This window comes from Artemia franciscana, chromosome 12 (assembly GCF_032884065.1).
Source record: "Artemia franciscana chromosome 12, ASM3288406v1, whole genome shotgun sequence".
Lineage (NCBI taxonomy): Eukaryota > Metazoa > Arthropoda > Branchiopoda > Anostraca > Artemiidae > Artemia > Artemia franciscana.
Genome location: NC_088874.1, coordinates 27,465,584 through 27,490,032, shown reverse-complemented (window position 1 = coordinate 27,490,032; position 24,449 = coordinate 27,465,584). Strand labels below are relative to the sequence as shown.

The following is a 24,449-nucleotide window of genomic DNA, read 5'->3' as shown; positions in this document are numbered from 1 at the left end:
TCGTGCTCAGATGCTGCCGAGCTTAACGAAATTTGTAGAAACGCCCTTTAATCTTTTTTTCATTGTGAATAGAGGTCATCAACATGTAACCATTACATCATCTCTATTGGTATTGCCTACATGGTTCAGTTTTACTCCTTTATTTAGAATTTTGAAATATTTTTCTTGGGCAGGATTTTGTGTCTTTTGTTTGTTTCTTGACTTTTAGGCGAATTTTCAATTAGTTTATTGTTTCAACTTAATATTAATTTATTTTGTCTCTGATATTGGGTTTTGTGAAATGGTACCCTTGTTGGGGGGGGGGGGGGGGGTATTTTTTTCTGTCACGAGGATATAACAAAAGGCATTTTTTAAATCTGATGAAGGGGGCATTTTTTATTTTTTCTAGATGGTAATAAAGGAAAGTGTCTTTTTTCAAATATAAGTAAACCATTGGCCCTAGCCTTCCCCCCCCCAAAAAAAAAAAATTGTGCCCCACTGTCTTCAAAGATTATACACCTTTATGCGTAGTCCTGGGTGGTAATGATTCATAAAACGCAGACACATACATATATTTGAGGTACTCTTACAAGTTTCTTACAAAATTCTTACAAATGAGATTATAACTTGTTTATAATATTATGGTTAATTCTACACGGAATAAGTTATCACTCGGTTTGAATCATCGTCGTCCAGTTGGTATCTTACCGAATGTGTGGATTTTCAATGAATCGAAATTTTCTAGAAGTTTCTTTAAATTGTCACAGTGGTCACTCAATACTTTCATCTCTTTGGAACTAATTCCTTTCTCCTGCTTCATCCCTAGAAAATGTCCCAAGAAAAAGTCAATTATTTTCTTAACATCACTACGTGAGATAGATTTCCGAATCACATTTTTTTGTCCCTTTTTTTTGTCTAATTTTTCATTTGACTCTACTTTTTTCCCTTTTTTCTTTGTGTCTTTAGCCTTCAAGTATCCTTCCTGTAGTACATTTTTGTTTTTAAAACTCCAAAACCCGTCTTCTTCTTCTTCTTCTGCATGAGTAATACTGGCATCTTCACTAAAGATCGGATTCAGTTGAATAGATGTCTCAGAAGCTTGGTGATTAAGAATAAGGAAAAGTTTTTCAAAATCAGGTGCTATGTGTAAAGACTGGTCTAATCGTTTCCGAGCTTCAAATACAAAATTGAGCACATTTTTCACAACACTAGTCATTTTGATCTCTGCCTTGCGAATTCTTTCTACTGGAATAGGTTGGAACAAGTTCTTATTTCTAATAAAATAATCTGGTAAATATCGATTTCTTAGATAGGATAATAAATTCTCGAAAATTTGCAATACTGTATCTCCAATACAGGTTTCGGTCAAACTAGAATGGCAATTTTCCAGAATATGATATAGAGTCACTAAAATATGTTTAAGTTCTATCACTTCTAAGTCACTGTGGTTGTTTTTTAATAAGAAATAAGACCAATATAAAATCTGAACCTGTGCGTAGTTAAAACTCGCTACCAATATCTGGTCGGCACTGTCAGTTAATACTTCCCATTGATTCTCGTGATTCACTACTGGCCTCCCATGCATCAAATCACCGATTGGCTGTAGATAATATTTTTCTTTTTTTATTAGCTCTAATGTCTTTGAATCTGGCCACTTGGTGGTAAGTCCAGTAAATGTGTCATGAACTTTTTTTCCCAAGCGGAAATTATTCTTTAAAGTTTCAGGACATAAAATCGGAATAACTTTGGAAGAGGTTTTTGTTTGGGCGAATCGAACCGTTTTCATCATTCGATTTTCTTCACAGCTTTCAAAATATAGCTTTGAGGATAAGTAGTGCTTAGTCTGTGGTTGCAGTGAGGTATTTAACTTACCATCTACAACTAAAATCTTTCTTTCCTTTATCAAATTTGAAAAATTGTGGTATAAACTATTGGATTGTTCACTCACTCTCCTATTAGCTAAATTTGACGAGTTATTCACGTAATAAGACACGTTATCACTGGTGTTCACTTTCCATACGGGATGAATTCGGGGTACACTGCTTGAACCTGAGAAAATGTTGTTAGATTGTTTACATTCTTCCCAGAATGCTGGAATTTCTATCTCTGGTAGGCTTAAGGCTAGACTTGACCTCTTTGATTCTCCTTTTTGGCTTAACGGAACTCGGAGGAAATGTCTTGTTTCTGTTTTGGAAGTAACGCCATCTGCCCCAAGTGCCTTAAAATTCTCAGGCTTTGCTGTGGTTTCTTCCTCTTCGTTCGTGTTTTTATTTGGATCCTCACAGCATAGTAAGAAAAATCCTGGAATTATTTAGTTCATTACAAATAGGTTTTTTCTTGTAAATTAGTTTACTAAAATGTTAGATAAAAGACAAAGTAAGTGACTTTAAGCAAGGGATTAGGAAAATATTTAAAGTCGGCGAGAGGAGGAAGAGTCGTAAACACTCTTTGCAGTGTATAACAGTATGTTCTGGAAACAAGATGTCCGCTAGGAAATTATCCCAGGGATTGCGAAGGGGATATTACCAAGATTCCTGCTTTTACCAAGTTTTAAATGGAAGTATTTTTAATTTTCCTCCTGATGTATTTTTAAGCCTCATTTCGTTTCCTAGCTCCCCTCTCTGGCTGTATCTGGATGAAATGGATGCTAAAAAAATAATTAAACAATAAAAAATTAAAATAAAAAATGAGGATGCAACCAATTTTTGGCTCTTTTGAAATATTAATTGTATTATAATTTTTAAGTAAATAAAATATTTTTGGAAGACACTGATGGCTCCAAATTTGCGACCTCTAATTACAAAACGGGTACCTGTTTTAAATTTGACCTATATAGCATACTTAGTAAACTGAGTTTAATCTCTAAATATATAAAGATGGGTATATATATATGTGCGTATAGACATATGCATATACATATATAGGCTATTTCTACATGTACATATACACAAAAACATGGGTTTATTAGTTTTTTAGTAAACAAAGTAAAAAGAAAAGTCCATAAAAGAAAACTAAAAGGAAGTAAAATGAAGTGACCCCTTCGCGAGGGCCGAAGATGTGAGCTGTTGACTGATGCAAGTGAGGTTTGTTTGCGAGTGGGGAGGTGGGTTTCATGCTTGATTTACTGTCCAGGTGGAGCAGGTTCAATTTTTGATCATACTTGAACGAAGCGAGGACCATCAACAGGCCAAAAGTCCAATTTGCTAAACAAAAGTTTTAGTACTTTGTAAAGACGGAGGAGGACTCCCCGTTACAAAAAACAAGTTCAATTTTTGTCTGAACTAATAGATACTTTACAAACTTTTAGGTTTAATCCAATTTAATTGCCTAAAATGCCATAATCATTTACCAGGGATTTTAGCGTAGTTATTTATATTTTGGAGCTCAAATCTTCTGTACTCTCGGTAAAAGACCTGTCCTGGTTAAGAAAGCCACAGCTCTTATCTTCTCGTTATGTTGGAGAAAGTACAATAAGAACAACAAAAATTATGCATATCAGGTGCATAGCTTCTACCCGGTGTAATTCTCAGGATACTGTATCTAGGAAGCGTTTACGAGCTACACTTCGATGAGCCTCATCTATCATCTCGCAACCATGTCTTACTTATGATAAAAAAAAAGAAAAAAAAAATGCCACATTCTTTTTTTAGCATCTATTGCTGTCATCTTGGTGGAGAATTGATTTTGGTTTGTTTACTTAGAATAAACCAAAATCCAGTTTAAAATCATATAGCATCCCGCTTTTCACGCTAATGTCTTTATTATTTTAAAAAGTAGAGTTGTGATAAAGAGTCAAACCTTAGCGCAAAGAACGGGGCGTTGAGGAGGGGAAACCCATTTCATATACGGAATAATCCCTGTTTGTTTTAAGTTTTATTTCATTTCTGAATGTTTTTGAATTAATGTAGGTTTTGATTCTGGCTCTCCGTACATGGATAATTAAAACAAAATTTGCATTTCAATTTTTTTTTTCTTTTTGGCTAAATGGCTTTCTCAAAGTTTTGATCGGACGATTTTTAGAAAAAAGGGTAGGGGAGGGGGGATAGTTTCCCTCCAATTTTTGGGTGCTTAAAAAGGCCAGTAGAACTTATAATTTTATTTACGAAAGTTTCTATTAGTAATAAATGTACGTAACTTACGAATTAACTTACCTATCGAACATCTATATTTGTATATTTTTATTACGTATATGAGGGAGTTCGCCCCCTCGTCAATACCTTGCTCTTAACACTAAATTTTGAATTTTGTTCCAATTGTTTAAGAATGACTCCTGAATCACAAAGGCCGTCTAATTAGAATAAATAGCTCCTTTGAAACTACTAAAAATACTCTAGCATAAAGAGCGAGGTATTGAGGAGGAGACTAACCCCCTCATATACGTAATAATATTTGTTTTAAGTTTTAAAGGTACTTCTTACTTTCAGCTAAAAAAAGCTTGTTTTTTTCTATTTTCTCATTGTTTTTAAATAGTAATGGAAAGGCACGCGCCACCTTCATGGAAATTCTCTTCCCCCATGATAAATTCCTCCATGGAAAGATCCTCACACATAATCCCTTCCTCCGACCCCTCACCCACCACCAGAAAAAATTCCTCCTTAAAACGTCTGTATACTTTCCAATAACCATTACTACACGTAAACAAGGGCGAAGTTCATAACTGGCAGCCCTTTCCCTGGAGACTGTGGGCTATTAAGTCGTCCTCAAAGACATAGTTATTAGATATTCCGACTGTGCTGAACAAGATGACTATATCAAAATTTTGATCCGGTGACTTTGGGAAAAAATGAACGTGGGATTTTTTTTGTCACTTAAAAAGGGCACTAGAACTTTTAATTTCCGTTAGAGTTAGCCATGTTGTGACATCCTAGGACCACCTGGTGGATATGATCACAAAAAAAAAAAAAAAAAAAAAAAAAAAAAAACACGCATCCCTGATCTGTCTTCTGACAGAAAATACAAAATTCCACATTTTGCAGATCGGAACCTGAAACCTCCACATTAGGGTGTTCTGAAACTCTGAATCTGATGGTGTGATTTCCATTAAGATTCTATGACTTTTACGGGTTGTTTCCCTCTTTTTTCGATAATAAGGCAAATTTTCTCAGACTAGTAACTTTTAATTGATTAGACTAAACTTGGTGAAACTTATATATTGAAAATCACCGTAAAAAACTGATGCTTTTGATTTATCTATTGGTATGAACATTCCGTTTTTTAGATTTTTGGTTATTATTGAGCCGGGTCGCTCCTTACTACAGCTCGTTACCAGGAACTGTTTGATACCATAGACTGATAGCTATTCATGGTAACTAAAACTTCATTCAGGATCCATATCAGACTGATAGTGATTCATGGTAATTTTTAGCTTAGGATCACCATCACAGGGGCGTTAATTAACAAAATTGCACTTGGCAATTCTACCCCCCCCCCAAAAAAAAAAATCCAGGACGCCAAATTTGTTCATTTTTTAAACAGAAATACAAAAGAAAGGTATTTTTTTAAGGTAATTTTTGATTTAATGGAGTTCTTTACTTTTCTTTGAAAGACTCAGTTTGTGGAACGTTTTTTTTTTTAAATTAATTTCTGTCCGTTTTGTATTGACGAAGTTCTTTTCAGGGAAAAAGAAAACAATAGTTTAAATCTTCTCGCTTTTTCCTTTAAGAATTTATAGTTTGGCCTGCTATTTTTGTGCTAAGGAAACTTTTTCAGCAATAGTTAACAACGTTTACTCTTTTGAAAATCTTGACACAAATACGAGTGTTTAATTTAGTTTTATACCTCCTCTAGTTGACCAGAAAAATAACGCTGTATACCACTCGCAAAAATTCTATCTATGCTCTTTAACAGCATGGACACACTTACACTCTTTTGATTCAGTTAAATGTAAAAGAAGAAGTAGCAATAAAAGTGTAAAAATGTCGATGAAAGTTTGAACTTACTACCCTCAATTGTCCTTGGGATATGGCAGAGATGTCTTATTTGCAACCATCATACTACCCAATAACCCTAGAGATATAGCTACTAGACCCTTCAGCTATGTGAAAGAAATGGTCGGCTTAATATTTTGATTGAAAATTTTTTGGAAAGTATGAGTTGTAAGTAGGATAAGTAGGATTCGTAGTAGTAGTAGTTGTGGAAGCAGTTGAAGCAGTAGCAGTGGAAAGGGGGGGGGGTTACATCTTCCAACACATAATTACTGAATTTTTGAACAATGTTGAAAAAAATAGATGTCTCAAAACTTTGTTCGGGTGTTTTTTTAGGGAAATGATGGACGTTGGTGAGGGGGTGGGGGTGGGGGGTTTGGTCCAGGGCATAACTTACACCCCTTGGTCCAGGGCTCTAGGGGGTTTTCAACCTTGGCATTGTTATATGTTCTTTGGACTATTTTGAACAAAATGGCTATCTCACAATTTCAATCAGATACACTTAGCGAAAAGACGGGTAGTTGGAAAGGGGGACTAGTTGACCTCCATCACTTTTGACTCTTAAAAGGGAACTAGAACTGCCAATTTTCAACCAAATGAGCCACATCTAAAGTTTACACGACCATCCCTTCCATAAAAACTTTAAATACTCCCAGCTCATAATTTATAACCGTCGCCTCCAGACTCTGGTGGTTTTTATCAACACCAAAACCTTGTTGTATGATCTTTGGACTATTTTGAATAAATTGGCTATCTCAAAATTTCTATTAGATCGGAAAAACACAACATGTGTCTGTTTGGGAGGGGAATAACTACCCTCTGATCCCTTTGACTTGCAAATAGGACACTAGAATTTCTGATTACCAATCCAATGAGCCCCCTCCGAAGTATTTATGACCACCCTTTCCATAAGACCCTTATATGCCCCCATGGCATAACTTACAACCCTTGCCCGGATGGCCGTGGGCAGGTGGGCTTATCATCCTCAAAGACATAATTTCCTAACACTTCAACTACTCTGACCAAATTGCTATCGAAAGATTTTGATTGGATGTTTATTTAAAAATGATGAGCTTGATGGAGGAGGGGGGCTGGCTGCTCTAATTCCCTTTGACTCTTAAAAAGGGCATTATGGCTTCTAATTTCGAATCAAATGAGCTCCATCTGAAGGTTATATGACCACCCATTCCATAAAAACCTTAGATGACCTTAGGGAATAACTTACAAACCTTGCCCCTGGGGTCTAGGGGGTAGTGTCAATTCTGAAGGCATTTTATGTCTTCTTTGAACAATTTTGGCTATCTCACTATTTCAATCAGACACGTTTGGTTAAAAGAGGGGTAGGTGGGGCGACTACTTGCCCTTCATTACTTTTGACTCTTAAAAGGGAAAAGGGAAATGAGACTCTTCTCAAGCTTATACAACAATCCTTTGTATAACAAGAGCTAAGATCTCATATGGCACTTGTTACGGGACCGGAAAAGCCAAGAGCCAAGAGCTGATATGGCTTGAGCTCTAACAAAATTCTAAGGATCAAAATATTGATTTAAAAGGAAAATCAGAGGCTTAATGCCGGTCGGGATTTAAAATAAGAGCTCTGAGTCACAAGTTCCTTCTAAGTATCAAAATTCATTAAGATTCGATCTCTCACTCTTAAGTTAAGAATGTCTCATTTTTTTTAACTTTTCCTCTCCCTTCGGCTCCCCATATTGTCGAATCGGGGAAAACGACTTTATTAAGTCAATTTGTGCAGCTCCCTGACACGCCAACCAAATTTCATCGTCCTAGCACTTAGAGAAGCACCAAACTCGCCAAAGCACTGAACCCCACCCCGAACTCACCCAAAGAGAGCGGATCCAGTCTGATGACGTCACTCACGTATCAATGACATTTGCTTATTCTACCCATCAAGTTTCATCCTGATCTCTCCAGTCTAAGCGTTTTCCAAGATTTCCGATTTCCTTCTCCAAATCCCCCCAATGTCAACAGCTCTGGTCGGGATTGGATCGGGATGCTTTGGGGCATAGGTTTCTTCTTAATATCAAATTTCATTAAGATCTGATTTCCAAATTAACACCCCCCAGGCTTTCCCAAAGAGAACCGATCCGTTCCAATTAGGTCAATCATGTATCTATAACTTGTGCTTATTCTTCCCATCAAGTTTCATCCCAATTTCCCCACTCAAAGCGTTTTCCAACATTTCCGGTTTCCAAGATTTCTGTTTCCCCCTCCAACCCCTATGTCCCCGGATCCGATTCGAATTGCAAATGGAGCATCTGAGACATAAGATCTTTCTATATATCAAGTTTAATCAAGATCCGATCACCCATTCGTAAGATAAGGATGCCTCAATTTTCACGTTTTCCAAGATTTCTGGCTCCCCCTCCAACGCCCTCAAATGTGACCGGATCTGGCCGGGGTTTAAAATAAGAGCTCTGAAACACAAAGTCCTTCTAATTATCAAATTTCATTAAGATCTGATCACCCGTTCGTAAGTTACAAATACTTCATTTTTCTAATTTTTCCGAATTCCCCCCCCTTAATCCCCCAAAGAGAGTAGATCTGGTTTGGTTACGTCAATCACGTATCTTAGACTTGTGCTTATTCCTCCCACCAATTTTCATCCTGATCTCTCCACTCAAAGCCGTTTCCAAGATTTCCGACCCCCCCCCCCCCCAACACCCCACCAATGACACTGGATCCGGTCGAGATTTAAAATAAGAGATCTGAGTTACGAGGTCCTTCTAGAAATGAAATTCCATTAAGATCCGATCACTCATTCGTAACTTAAGAATACCTCATTTTTTTTAATTTTTCAGGATTAACCCTCCCTCCAACTCCCCCAAAGAGAGTGGATCCGTTCCAGTTATGTCAATCAAGTATCCAGGATTTGTGCTTAGTTTTCCTACCAAGTTTCATCCCGATCACCCCACTCGAAGCGTTTTCCAAGATTTTAAGTTTCCCCCTCCAACTCCCCCAAATGTTTTTGGATCTGGTCGGGATTTAAAATAGGAGCTCTGAGACACGATATCCTTCCAGATATCAAATTTCATTAAGACTGATCACCTGTTCGTAAGTTGAAAATACCTCATTGTTTCTATTTTTTCCTAATTAACTGTCCCCCCACTCACCACCACATGGTCGAATCGGGGAAACGATAATTTTTAATTTCATCTGGTCTGGTCCCTGATACTCCCGCCAAATTTCATCGTCCTAGCTTATCTGGAAGGGCCTAAACTAGCAAAACCGGGACCGACAGATATAATTTGCGATCGCTATATGTCACTTGGTAGATACCAAGTGCCATAAAAACCTCAAATGCCACCGGAGCATAATTTACAACCCTTTCCTTCTGACTCTGGGGTTTTTCCAACCCCAAAAGCCTTTTTATATGATCTTCGGACTATTTTGAATAAAATGACTCTCACAAAATTTCTATTGGATGCATTTCGGGAAAACACGACGTTTAGGGAGGATAGCTGCCTTCCAATCCAATCACCTTGACTCTTAAAAAGGGCACTAGGACTTCTAATTATGGATCCAATGAGCCCCCTCTGAAGCTTATACGACCGCCTTTTCTATTAAAAATCTTGCACTGAGGATCGTATAGGGTTGTCATCCTCCAAGACATAATTTCCAGACGATTCAACTACATTCAACAAAATGTCTATCTCAAAATTCTGATTGGATGTTTTTGGGGAAATGATGGTTGCGAGAGGGGCTTTTTACCCTACAATCACTTTCGACTATTAAAAGGGTCAGTAGCCCTCTCGATTTCCAATCGAATGTGCCGTTTTCGAAGTTTCAATGACAACTCCTTCTATACGGAGTGCCCTGGTCTAAAAAAAAACAAAACAAAAAACAACAAGAGCTAAGAGCTCATATGGCACTTGTGACGAGGCGAGAAGAGCTAACAGCCAAGAGATCATATGGTATGAGCTCTAACAAAATTCTATGAATCAATAGATTGATTTAAAAAGAAAAATAAGAGGCTTAATGCCGGTCAGGATTTAAAATAAGAGCTCTGAGTCACGATGTCCTTCTAAATATTAAAATTCATTAAGATCCGATCACCCACTCGTAAGTTATAAATACCTAATTTTTTCTAATTTTTCCTCTCCCTTTAGCCCCCCAGATGGTTGAATCTGGGAAAACGGCTTTATCAAGTCAAATTGTGCAGCTCCCTGACACGCCTACCAATTTTAATCGTCCTACCACGTCCAGAAGCACCAAACTCGCAAAATCACTGAACCCTGCCACCCAACTCCCCCAAAGAGAGCGAATCCAGTACGATTCTGTCAATCACGTATCAAGGGCATTTGTTTATTATATCCACCAAGCTTCATCCCGATTCCTCCACTCCAAGTGTTTTTACAAGATTTCCCCCTCCAACTCCCCCCAACGTCAAAAGATCTGGTCAGGATTTGAAATAAGAGCTCTGAGACATGAATTCCTTCTAAAAATCAAATTTCATTAAGATCCGATCATCTATTCGTAAGATAAAAATACGTTTTCCAAGAATTCCGGTTTCCCCCTCCAACTCCCCCCAATGTCACAGGATCTGGTCGGAATTTAAAATTAGAACTTTAAAGCACAAGATCTTTCTAAATATCAAATTTCATTAAGATCTTGTCACCCTTTCGTAAGTTACAAATACCTCAATTTTCAAAATTACCCCCCTCCTCCCCCCCAATTCCACCAAAGAGAGCAGATCGGGTCCGGTTACGTCAGTCAAGTATCTTAGACAGGTTTCTATTCTTCCCATCCAGTTTCATCCTGATCTTACCGCTTTAAGTATTTTCTACTATTTCCGGTCCCCCTAACTGCCCCCTCCAATTACGCTTGATCCGGTTGAGATTTAAAATAAGAGATCTGAGTTACAAGGTCCTTCTGAATATGAAGTTTCATGAAGATCCGATCACTCCTTCGTAAGTTAAAAATACGTCATTTTTTCTTATTTTTCAGAATTAACCCCGCCCCCCAATAGAGTGGATTCGTTCCAATTATGTAAATCACGTATGTAAGACTTCTGCTTATTTTTCCCACAAAGTTTCATCCCGATCCCTCCAATCTAATCGTTTTCCATGATTTTAGGTTCCCCCACCCCAAACTTCCCTTAATGTCACCAGATCCGTTCAGGATTTAAAATAAGAGCTTTGAGACACGATATCCTTCTAAATATCAAATTTCATTGAGATCCGATCACCCGTTCGTAAGTTAAAAATAACTCATTTTTTCTAATTTTTCAAAATTACCCCCCCCCCCCACTACCCCAAAGAGAGCGGATCTGTTCCGATTATGTCAATCATGTATCTGGGACTTGTGCTTATTTTTGCCATCAAGTTTCATCCCGATCCCTCCACTCTTAAGTGTTTTCCAAGATTTTAGGTTTCCCCCGTCCAACTCCCCCCAGTGTCATCAGATCCGGTTTGGATTTAAATTAAGAGCTCTGAGACATAATATCATTCCAAACATCAAATTTCATTAAGATCCCATCACTCGCTCATAAGTTAAAAATACTTCATTTTTTCTATTTTTCCGAATTAACCGGCCACCCACTCCCCCCCCCTCCAGATGTTCAAATCGGGAAAATGACTATTTATAATTTTATTTGGTCCAGTCCCTGATACGCTTGCCAAATTTCATCGTCCTAGCTTACCTGGAAGTGCCTAAAGTAGCAAAACCGGGACCGACAGACAGACCGACAGACCGACAGAATTTGCGATTGCTATATGTCACTTGGTTAATACCAAGTGCCATAAAAAGCAAAACAAAACAAATAATGCATTGTGCCAGCATCGTTCTTTACTTAGGCAGCGCTATTGCACTGCCTATGAAAATACCACAAAAATTTTTCAAAGTCTAGGGCGGGCTGGGCAATGAATTGTTATACTCTCTATATTACTATTTTCATTAGAGTTCCTCGAAATATTAGTTTTAGCTTTAAATGCGTAAGGATATTGATATTAAACTGTAAAAGTTTAAGGTATGAATATTAAGTGGATTATATTTTATCAAGTTAGGTCAAACGCCCAAACCATTCTTAGGCTTGTTCCCTTGGCGTGAGGCTCTATTAGTTCTGAAGCTAAATGCATAATTTCACAGACTCTCACCTGGTGACGACGTGTCGAATTCCATGGTAACCTTTAGCTTATTGCCACCATCACCGCTGGTGCCGTATGATATTCTTCTATCTTTTTCGTAAATTTCCACTCTATTTTCTAAAATAAAATCTTGTGGTGCAGTCATTAATTTCAAAATTTTTTCTTTGTAGAAGTTACTGTCTTTATCAGTAATTTCACTGCTATTTGGAATATCACGATGTTCCTTATTGATTCCTTTTTCTAAACTGCTGGGTCTCTTTTTCTTTCTAGAAGATAAGGAGATGTGAATTAGTATCTGTGTGCTACTTTGGTAAGAATAACAGAATCCGCTTAAATTTAGATTCATGAAAATAATATATAAAATAGATAATTATTATTATTATTATATATATATATATATATATGATATTACATTTACATATATACTATCTTTATAAGTGAAAAATAATTGTATATGTATATATGTGTTTTTTCTCGAAAACGGCTCCATATTGTTTTGGGAAAATTGATGGGTCTCTGTTTCTTTTTAGAAGATAAGGAGATATGAATTAGTATTTATGTGCTTAGTGAGTAAGTCTAGCTGAATCCACTTAAATTTAGATTCATGAAAATAAAATATAAACAGATAGTTATTATATAATAACATATAACAGACATATATATATATATATATATATATATATATATATATATATATATATATATACTGGGGTTTGTACTGGGTGTGAGATCTTGTTCAAAATATCCTCGCGAAGATAGATCCTGGAATCTTCCTTTTCAGACCACTTCCATTTACGTATTCTTGTCATGTCTAATACGCTTATTTTAGCTGAGTCATGACTCTTTACTTGAATACCACCAGGGTAACATTACCCTTCATACACCACTTTCACATAATCTCCCTTTACAATAGTATCAAATACTCCGTCCTCTGTAGGCTGCTCATTTTCTTCCTATCCTAGGTAAAGAGATGAGTTATTGTTGTCATCATTCATGGAAAAACTTTGATTGCTCTCCAAATAATATTGTAATATTTTTTCACCGCTACTTTCTGGACTGCTTTTGGCCTTGCAACTTTGCTTCTTTTTCAGTTTTTGTTTTCTCGTCAGCCTCAATTTGTTTTTTAACTGGAGTATCAGTTAATACTTTTGTTGAGCCACACTTCCTTCCCCTAGTAGATTTTTTACTAGGAACAGCTTTTGCAAAAGTTCTGACTTGCTCTGGAGTGATAATGGAAGAGGAAGGTTGTTCACTGTCAGTTAAGCCTGTAATACCCATTTTCGGGTATGCATACTTGGGCAGCCCTTGAGGCTTGTCTTTTTCATTTTCATTAGACATGCCTGGACTGTCACTTACATACAAAAACAAAAAATCTTCCTTGGTAAAGACGTCCGGTTTGAGATACCAAATACCAGATTTGGCAAATCCACTCTGGATATTGGAAGGGTATACCACGTGCATGCCCGTGGGAAGGATATACCAATCAATCCTGCTATATTGTAGACGGTGATGGTATTTTCCGGATTGCTTAGCATTTAATTTTCCATCACTCTGTTGTACTGAGCTTTTAATGGGAATTGAAACTAACGTCTAGTGGCTGTAGCCTATGGCTACTATAAGGAGGAATAGTAAGAAGGACAATGCCATTGTCCTTTGCTATGTTGCATTTACCAAAATATGTGATTTCATGATCATCGAGGATCAGTATTTTTTTTTTTTTTTTTTTTTTTTTTTTTTTTTTTTTTTTTTTTTTTTTTTTTTTTTTTTTTTTTTTTTTTTTTTTTTTTAGCTTAGATGAGGCACAGAAATGCTTCACTAAATGGTGCAAGTACTCGCAGTTCAGTTCAATTCCTTTCATTACTACAGCAGATATTTACAAGAACACTTTAACAATGGCCTTCATAAGGCTCCATGGCCCGCAATATGGAGGCTAAATAACACTAAATTTAAAACAAATAAACAAAAGGGTTTACTTCATTAAATTAATACAATAATACAAAAAATTCAAGCCACAAGAGAAGACACCAATCCTTGATTGACCAAGGATTTGTATTGATCGGTCGTGATATTTATAACTTATCGATCCTTTAACCCCCATCCAGCACCTAGGGCAAAGACAGCTACCATCCAAGCCTCTGTTATAATATTAATAATAATGTTAATAATATTTACAATAACAATAATAATAATAAGTTTAATAAAAATAAAATTATTCAAATTGAAACTAATCAATGTCATATTTCATACTTTAAATATCCATTTATATTTTAATATAAGAAATTTCTTGAGCTGAAATATGAAAGTACCAAACGAATGACTGCCTCGGATTTCATCCGGGAGTGTATTCGATGCTTTAGGACACGCGACGGAAGGATTAAAATCAGACCAGACTCTTTTCGTTTGCGGAATTTTCATCTGGTTTCTATTTCGAAGCGTATACGAATTTTTGTCTTGCAAGAAATCTTGGAAAAAAGATTCAAAGCACCTAAGCAACTCAGCATGGAGGAACTTAAAAATAGGGTTGCACACGATATAGTATACAGAGCGTCTGTAGTTGGGAGGTCATGTTGAGATTGCAAATTTGTTTTTTTAATAATTTCAGCAGCTTTTTGTTGGGCTGCTTTAATCTGGTGGAGCAGAGTAGGAAATGTTGACATCCAAATAGTATTAATAGTAATTAATAGTAATAGTAAGTATTAATAGTACTACTAGTATTAATAGTAAGTCAGATATGGTCGAATCAGAGAAAAATACAGTTTATGTAAAATTGATCCCGGAAATGTGCGCTTTAATTTACGAATGATGCCCAGATTTTGCGAAATTGTTGCTCTGATCATCTCAATGTGCTTCTTGACAGACAGATTTTCATCCAATAAAACACCAAGCAATCTCACATATCTTTCCCGGTGTCGACATAATTGTTCATAGTTGTCTGAAGTACACTAAACGATGGATATATCTATTTCGTCCTCGGAAGATATCAGAAAGTGTGATTTCAATACATTCAGAGCAAGTAAGTTGGAGCCAAACCACAAGTATATTTTTTCCATAAGAATCTCAAGTTTGGCTCTCAATGCCAACTCTCTCCGCTCCGTGCAGGCGATGTACCAGCAAAAGCCACTAAAATTGCATTATTATTAGTCTAGTACTCCAGGGTTGGAATTTGTTGCTGCAACACTGATAGCAGCAAACAATATATATATATATATAGTTGCTGCAACAGTAATGCCAATATATGGAATTTGTTGCTGAACAGTGTCGGTCCGAGGATGGAACCGTGTGGCACGCCAAAATCAACATTAATAGCCGGTAGAAGGCCCGGATCAAACGAAATTTTCCTTTCATGAATATTTTGTATTGTAGTGTAGTAGTATGCTACTAGTAATAGTAATAGTAGACACCCTTCTGTCGCCTAAGAAATAAATTAGGGGTTTTTCAAAATATAACGAATCGTTGAGCCATATTCAAGGCTGTCCTAGACTAGGGGTGATGTACGGATATAAGTCCTCAGAGGAGATCTTTTTCCTTATCTGTCAGTGGCAGATAATTCTGCTAGTTTAATATATATCTAAAATCAGGAAGATCCTTATCTGACGATAACATTAAGGGTTTCTCTCGGGGTTGCTAAAACCCGCTTGGGGTTTTTGTTCAAGAATCAAATTGGAGCCATCGGTGTATATTATGAGTATCTAGATCGCAGAAATATTTATTCCGAGTGTTTTGTGGGGAGAGTTAGAGCTGAAATCCCAAAGACCCCGACACCTACATATGCCTCAGACGAGAGTGTTGATGCCTGTAGGCTCCATCAAGTGTCATCCTTCCGGTGCTGACAATAGTTGGACTCTGAACTCCAAATAAGGCCCTTTGCTCATAATTTAATAAAATCACAAAATCCACAGGTGAGACATTACAAGGCTTGAAAGAAAATCCAAAGATGTTAAAAATTAATAATAAAAATATACGCTAAAATATACGATTAGAAGGTTAGCATTTTGGGGATGAAATAATAACGTCTTGTGGAAAATCAACAAGAGTGGCAGACCAGCTCCTAATCCCTCTCCCTATTTTCGGTATTTTTGTTCAACAATTTCATTCTGGTTAATTAAAAAAATAAAAATATAATAAGAAGCCATACAAAGCAAAAAGACAAATAAACAAATAACAAAGACATACAACCGTTCAGCCTAAATCAGCTGGATCATACAACTTCGTTTATATAAGAAAGACTAAGAAGTGGTGAACAATGCCAGGAAGTTCCCCATTATTTAATGACATAAGCAAAGCACCACGAACAACTAGATGCGTTTGTGTGCTTTTTTTTTTATGGCACTTGATATTAACCAAGTGACATATAGCGATCGCAAATTCTGTCGGTCTGTCTTGGTTTCACTAATATACGCACTTCCAGGTAAGCTAGGACGATGAAATTTGGCAGGCGTATCAGGAACAGGACCAAATTAAATAAGAAATAGTCGTTTTCCATATTTGACCATCTTCGGGGGGGGGGGGGGGGAAGTGGGGGGCCGGTTAAATCGGAACAAATAGAAAAAACGAAGTATTTTTAACTTAGGAACGGGTGATGAGATCTTAAAGAAATTTGATGTTTGGAAGGATATTGCATCTCAGAGCTCTTATTTTAAATTCCGACTGGATCCAGTGACATTGGGAGGAATTGAGACGGGAACCTAAAATCTGGGAAAACGCTTAGAGTGGAGGGATCGGGATGAAACATGGTGGGAAAAATAAGCACAAGTCCTAGATACGTGATTGATATAACCAGAACGGATCTTCTATTTTTGGGAGAGTTGGGGAGGGGGTTAATTCTAAAAAATAGAAAAAATGAGGTATTTTTAACTTACGAAGGAGTGATCGGATCTTAATGAAATTTGAAGTTTGGAAGGATATCGTGTCTCAGAGCTCTTATTTTAAACCCCGGTTGGATCTGGTGACATTGGGGGGAGTCGGGGTGGGGGACCTAAAATCTAAGAAAACGCTTAGAGTGGAGGGATCGGGATAAAACTTGGTGGGAAAAATAAGCACAAGTCCTAGATACGGGATTGACATAACCGGAACGGATCTGCTCTCTTTGGGGGGAGTTGGGTAGGAGGGTTAAATCTAAAAGATTAGAAAAATGAGGTATTTTTAACTTACGAAGGAGAGATCGTATCTTAAAGAAATTTGATATCTGGAAAGATATTATGTCTCAGAGCTCTTATTTTAAATCTCGGCCGGATCCAGTGAAGGAGAAGTTGGGGGGCGGAACCTAAAATCTTGGAAAACGCTTAGAGTGGAGGGATCGGGATGAAACATGGTGGGAAAAATAAGCACAAGTCCTAGATACGTGATTGACATAACCAGAACGGATCTGCTCTTTTTGGGGGAGTTGGGGAGGGGGTTAATTCTAAAAAATAGAAAAAATGAGGTATTTTTAACTTACGAAGGAGTGATCGGATCTTAATGAAATTTGAAGTTTGGAAGGATATCGTGTGTCAGAGCTCTTATTTTAAACCCCGGCTGGATCTGATGACATTGGGGGGAGTCGGAGTGGGGGACCTAAAATCTTAGAAAACGCTTAGAGTGGATGGATCGGGATAAAACTTGGTGGGAAAAATAAGCACAAGTCCTAGATACGGGATTGACATAACCGGAACGGATCTGCTGTCTTTGGGGGGAGTTGGGTAGGAGGGTTAATTCTAAAAAATTAGAAAAATGAGGTATTTTTAACTTACGAAAAAGTGATCGTATCTTAAAGAAATTTGATGTCTGGAAAGATATTATGTCTCAGAGCTCTTATTTTAAATCTCGGCCGGATCCAGTGAAGGAGAAGTTGGGGGGCGGAACCTAAAATCTTGGAAAACGCTTATAGTGGAGGGATCGGGATAAAACTTGGTGGGAAAAATAAGCACAAGTCTTAGATACGGGATTGACATAACCGGAACGTATCTGCTCTCTTTGGGGGAGTTGGGTGGGAGGATTAATTCTAAAAAATTAGAAAAAATGAGGTATTTTTAACTTACGAAAGAGTGATTGTATCTTAATGAAATTTCATATTTAGAAGGACCTCGAAACTCAGATCTCTTATATTTAATCCCGACTCTTTCGTAATTTTTAACTTACGAAAGAGTGATCGTATCTTAATGAAATTTCATATTTAGAAGGACCTCGAAACTCGGATCTCTTATATGAAATCCCGACCAGATCCAGTGTCATTAGGGGGGGGGCGGAAATCTTGGAAAACGCTCATACGAGTTCTTGGCTCTTCCGACCTCGTCACAAGTGCCATATGAGCTCTTAGCTCTTGTTTAAGTGCCGAGAATAGTGAATATCAAATCTGATTCTTTGAACTGGCAAGGTAAAACGTATACAACCATATTTATCTTAAAAAATGATGAAAAATGGGGAGATAGTTTTTAGTGAAAAAGACCTCCGTATGCAGTTATGTAGCCTTTGGTAGTCTTTGGTTGGGGGCCAGTATTTACAAAAAAAGGAAACGTAGGTGAAACAGCCAAAAGTCAGCAAAAAGTACCAAAAACATTAAGAAAACTTAGCTGTCCTCTAAAGGTGTAGTTGAATTTTGGAATCAACAGATTGTTAATGTTAAAATTTGACGGACAGAAAGCATTGTCGAATTTAGCTAATTAATGTTGATTATATCCACAGTTTAGCGAGGCAACATTAACGAAAATGTCGTTAGTATCCAAAACTTCATATCTTGAACAACCTAAAAAAAAATAAGAGTATGAGGATTTTCATGTGGTTAATGGGCTATAATGAGTCCAAGAGGAAAAAATTCCCCATTTGTGGCAAAAAAAATTACCTATTAGTTGCATTTCAAAAGGGATGGATACATCAGTGCTTTATTATAGATCTGTTAAATCCATGCCGTTCAATAGCTAGTCTTCAACGGAGCTTTGATTGATAGCCTATCTGACAGATATCTTCAAATAGGACTAAGTAGGAATGCTGCGAAGTCCCAAGTCCTCTTCTTTAATTTGCACGGTAGCTATGGGACCGCTAGTGTCTGTCCACATGATAGTGAGGTGGCACCCATCACTGTACTAACATATTTAGGTCTCCCGATTGGATCTTCGATTAAGAATACACGAAAGCTTTTGCTTCGGAATGCCGAACGCAAACTTGGAATTGCTTATGCTAGTGTGGTTACATCGCAGCTTAATCTGGAAAGGGAAGCCCTATCTCGAATATATAATAGTGTAGCTCTCCCACATATTCTATATTTGACCCTGTCTTGGGGCATTTTTACTGAATCTGATAGGCGAATGTTGCGAAAGTGCTATTTTAAGTACGCGAAGTTTTTGCTTCAGGCTCCTCATTGGTTCAAGAATAGCTGCATCGTTAAGGTTTTGGTGAGGTGGAACCGGTTCAGGCCGGGTCTAACAGTTTCAGAAATTGAGCAACCAATCCCCTTCTCACCAGTGGAGGGGCGCAATATTTTAGATTTGGTATTATTAGTAATTTGTGCATATCTTTATGATATGTTTTTTTTTTCCTTTCTTTTATTGTACTCCATCGTTTTCTTGTTTTTTGTTTATAGATGGGTAATAAAGAACATTCATTAATGCATTCATTTAATAACATTGGTGCGTCAAATTGTCAAATCAGCAAGAAAATAAGTACCATTGAGAAACAGAGATAGTTTTTACAGAAAAGGGAAACAGCTAAGAATACGCGACCTTAGGTTCGTGCAGATCATGAACAGTATGACTGTAATTAAGATTTTTGTGCACTTTTTTGTACAAAAAAAGAAAGTTTATAATCTCAGCTAAACAAACACGGAAAATACAGCAGCAGTGGCGTTAATTCAAGAAAAATTAAGGAGGAGCAAAATGAATTTTCAATATCCAGGGGGAGGAGAAAATTTATCGTTTTTTTTATTTTTTTTTTCAATGAAACTGCCAACCCGTAATTTTTTCAGTGGCAATGCCCTCCCCCCAAAAAAAGTTACTTATCAAAATCTAGAAGATAGGAAGACGATGAAAACCATAATGGGCATAGGCCCCCCCCCTCGCGATTGACGCCACTATAAAGCAGTAAATATCCTCCGACGCATATATCATAGAATAGATAACATCGGGCATCCTCAAGCAATCGCTGATTAAAACTAAGCCCAAGTTAATTGGATTCCTTCACAAGAGCAAGGTATTTGCAGGTGTAATGTTGGATAATAAAGAATGTCAGGGAAGAAAACACGCTCTGTGCCAACCCTTGAAACAGTCCCTTTAATAATACATCACAGCCAACTCTGTAGGGCCATATCCAGGATTCTTGTCCAGGGAGGGGAAATGCAGCTTGTCTTGGGAAAAGTTGGACAAATCCTTATACACATTTATATGTATTATTTTTATAGACTCAGTCCTAAGGAGCATAGTACGAAGAGGTAAGGAGCTATGAGAGAAAATATTAAGACCGTAGGAAAATTTCCCGGGGGAGCTCCTTAGCTTCTAAGGAGTTATGGAAGAACATGGGAAGAACAAGGAAGGTAAAAATTTCCTAGACAATGATTACGTAAAATGTTTCATTGCTCCATCTGAAAGTGTGAGTCAGCTTTGGGAGATATTAAGAGCTCAGGGTGAATGAACAGGTTAGAAAATTAATTTAAATTAATTTTTGCTTTTCTATAATTTTGTTTTGGCTTTTTTAAATAAAGCGGATGTTTCTTGCTTAAAGTTAGGCATAAGCAGGAATAGAGGAATGGTGATTTTAGGCAACGAGGTTGTGTTGATATGAGGTATATGCTCCTCTTTCTCCCCTTCCCCGTAGGGCTGGGTCTGTGTGCTCCTATACAGACACCTCTACTGATTTTAAAGGGGGTCTGACCTTTGAAATAAACGAAATTTTGCATTGTTGTTGCTTTAAGTCTTTACGCTGCCTCAAATAAGAATATGTATTAATACTATCCTTTACTATATAGCATTAATACTATATATAATACTATATATATGTATATATATATATATATATATATATATATATATATATATATATATATATATATATATATACATATAGTATTAATACTATAATACTATACTATATAATGTTGGATATAAAATATCCTGCTCTGAATTTATCATTTTATCAGTAAAAGTAAATTTACCTTGGATCTCTGCCAAAAAACCTAACCGACAGCAGCAGATTGTTCAAAACAAAGTCTTGTGGGCTCCTTTTCAAATCCCTCTTCATCTTCTCGTAATTCCAAGCTTTTATTCTTTTTCTTCTTTCTTCTTCATTGGCTTTTTCGGCCGATTTTGTCTCTTTATTAGAACTACTGGAATATTTTGAAGATTTTCTAATAAAATCCATTCTTTGATTGAATAGTTTACAGTTTTTCCATGATTTTTGAATTGAGTTCCAGGTTAGTATTTGACGTGCTGCAATAGACAAAACAAATATTAAGTCTGTTTAAATTTGTTTCAATCACATACTTGGACTGAGCATCTGTATATGCACTATATATTATATCCTTATGTACAGATATCCTATATATATATATATATATATGTATATATATATATATATATATATATATATATATATATATATATATATATATATATATATATATATAAGTTGTCTATGTGTGTGTGTGTGTGTGTCGAGTGACGTCATGTTTGTGTGTCGACTGACGTCATGTTTGTCGACTGACGTCATTATAAGGATTGAGCTGTATGCGTCATGAAGTTGTTTGTCGACTGACGTCATGTTTATCAACTGATGAAATTACATACCGGGACACAAATGACGACCGGGACACAGGGAATATAAATGACGACCGGGAACCTCAAAGAGAAATTACAAACTGGGACACCCGGACACAAATCGCGACCGGGACACAGGGAATATAAATGACGACCGGGACATAGGGACACAACTACAACGGGGACGCCGGGGGCACAGGCGGGATATATAAATGACGACCGGGACACAAGGATTGTTCGAATAGAAATTACAGACCGGGACACAAATGACGACCGGGACACCGGGACACAGGGAATATAAATGACGACCGGGACACTCAAAGAGAAATTACAAATTGGGATACCGGGACACAAATGACGACCGGGACACAGGGAATATAAATGACGACCGGGACACAGGGACACATCATTAGAATAATGAGGTATAGATCTGAATACGGATTGTTTTTCCCATGGACAATTATATGTTGCATGTTCAAGAGTCAGTAAACCTGACAATCTATTTATATGCACAGGCAATGGGACAGCCAAGAATGTTGTTAAAAACATATATATATATCTATCTCTGTTCACAGGTGGGAGACAGGGACACAACTACAATGGCGCGTAACTAATATGGCGCGTAACGACTTACGCGCGCGGGGGGCTTGGGGGGCGCGAAGGGCGCTTATCTATATATATATAAAAATAAGTTGTCTGTCTGTGTGTCTGTCTGTCAGGTGACGTCATGTTTCTGTGTCGACTGACGTCATGAAGTTAGTTGTCGTCATTTTTGCTATGATATATATATATATATATATATATATATATATGTATATATCTATATTCACAGGTGGGACATAGGGACACAACTACAATGGCGCGTAACTAATATGGCGCGTAACGACTTACGCGCGCGGGGGGGCTTGGGGGGGGCGCGAAGCGCCCCCACCAACTAGGTGTTGGGGTGGCGCGAAGCGCCACTCCAACAGCTAGTTTTATATAAAAATAAGTTGTCTGTGTGTGTCGAGTGACGTCATGTTTGTGTGTCGACTGACGTCATGTTTGTTGATTGACGAAATTACACACCGGGACATCGGGACACAAATGACGACCGGGACACCGGGACATCTTATATATATAAAAATAAGTTGTCTGTGTGTCTCTGTGTTTAGTGACGTCATGTTTGTGTGTCGACTGACGTCATGTTTGTTGATTGACGAAATTACACACCGGGACATCGGGACACAAATGACGACCGGGACACCGGGACATAGGGAATATAAATGACGACCGGGACACTCAAAGAGAAAGCGACTAGGACACAAGGAATGTTCGATTAGCAATCACCATCAACAAAGCACCGGGACACAAATGACGACCGGGACACAGGGAATATAAATGACGACCAAGACACTCAAAGAGAAATTACAGACCCTGACACCGGAACAAAAATGACAACCGGGACAAAAATGACGACCGGGACACCGGGACACAGGGAATATAAATGACGACCGCGACACTCAAAGAGAAATTACAGACTGGGACACCGGGACACAAATGACGACCGGGACACAGGGAAACAACAACAACGGGGACGCCGGGGGGCACAGGGGGATATATAAATGACGACAGGGATACAGGGAATGTTCGATTAGCAATCACCATCAACCAAGCTCAAGGGCAATCATTAGAATAATGAGGTATAGATCTGAATACTAATTGTTTTTCCCATGGACAATTATATGTTGCATGTTCAAGAGTCGGTAAACCTGACAATCTATTTATATGCACAGGCAATGGGACAGCCAAGAATGTTGTACATTCGCAAGTTTTACGTAGTTAAATATATATATATATATATATATATATATATATATATATATATATATATATATATATATATATATATATATATATATATATATATATATATATATATATTATATATATATATATATATATATATATATATATATATATATATATATATATATATATATATATATATATATATATATATTCACAGGTGGGACACAGGGACACAACTACAATGGAGCGTAACGACTTGCGCGCGCGGGGGGGCTTGGGGGGGGGCGCGAAGCGCCCCCACCAACTAGGTGTTGGGGTGGCGCGAAGCACCACCCCAACAGCTAGTATATATATATATATATATATATATATATATATATATATATATATATATATATATATATATATATATATATATATATATATATATATATATATATATATATATATATATATATATATATATATATATATATATATATATATAGAAACATAGTGTGCATAGATACATACTATAATTACATATACATAGATAGATGCACACTATATCTGTATACTATATGCTCAGTCTAATGCTTTCTTAATGAAAAGGTTTGGGATCCCTTACCAAAATGAAGCCAAATATCCTACCCATACTCGTCCTAGATTCTTGCAATTTTAATACTTTTTGGATAAAGCATGATTTTTCATTCATTAACTAAAGACTAATACAAAATTAGTGTGGGAAACTTAGTTAGTTCTCAGGCCCTTAGTATGAGGGCATAGATAATGAATATATAAATACTTATATCCTTTTCGTACTCCCCTACAATCTGCACCAACTTACTAGCTTCCACTTTTTAGTTAACAACGATAGTCGGTCAACTGAGATTGCCAAATTTCGAGCCATACTTATCATCAGTTGCTTATTATCATTATTGCTTATTATCGCA

The 24,449-nt window shown here is 37.0% G+C and overlaps 2 protein-coding genes across 4 annotated transcripts in view; one reads left to right on the top strand and one right to left on the bottom strand.

Annotated features, from left to right (window-relative positions):
* The window catches only part of LOC136033939 (multifunctional protein r-like), a 248,362-nt gene that overhangs the window by 137,544 nt on the left and 86,369 nt on the right, over positions 1 to 24,449 (top strand). The gene's annotated exons all lie outside the window — the stretch shown is intronic.
* Positions 536 to 24,426, bottom strand: LOC136033940 (uncharacterized). Of its 3 annotated transcripts, none has more exons than XM_065714960.1 (4): positions 24,344 to 24,426; positions 21,126 to 21,399; positions 12,017 to 12,273; positions 536 to 2,280 (listed from the first exon to the last, which is right to left on the bottom strand). In XM_065714960.1, exons 2-4 carry the CDS (start codon positions 21,329 to 21,331, stop codon positions 662 to 664), a joined length of 2,082 nt encoding a protein of 693 aa, XP_065571032.1. In that variant the 5' UTR covers positions 21,332 to 21,399; positions 24,344 to 24,426; the 3' UTR covers positions 536 to 661. The 3 variants fall into 3 exon arrangements, with proteins under 3 accessions (XP_065571032.1, XP_065571031.1, XP_065571033.1); XM_065714959.1 differs by having other exon boundaries at positions 24,302 to 24,386; XM_065714961.1 differs by lacking the exon at positions 24,344 to 24,426 and adding an exon at positions 24,319 to 24,340.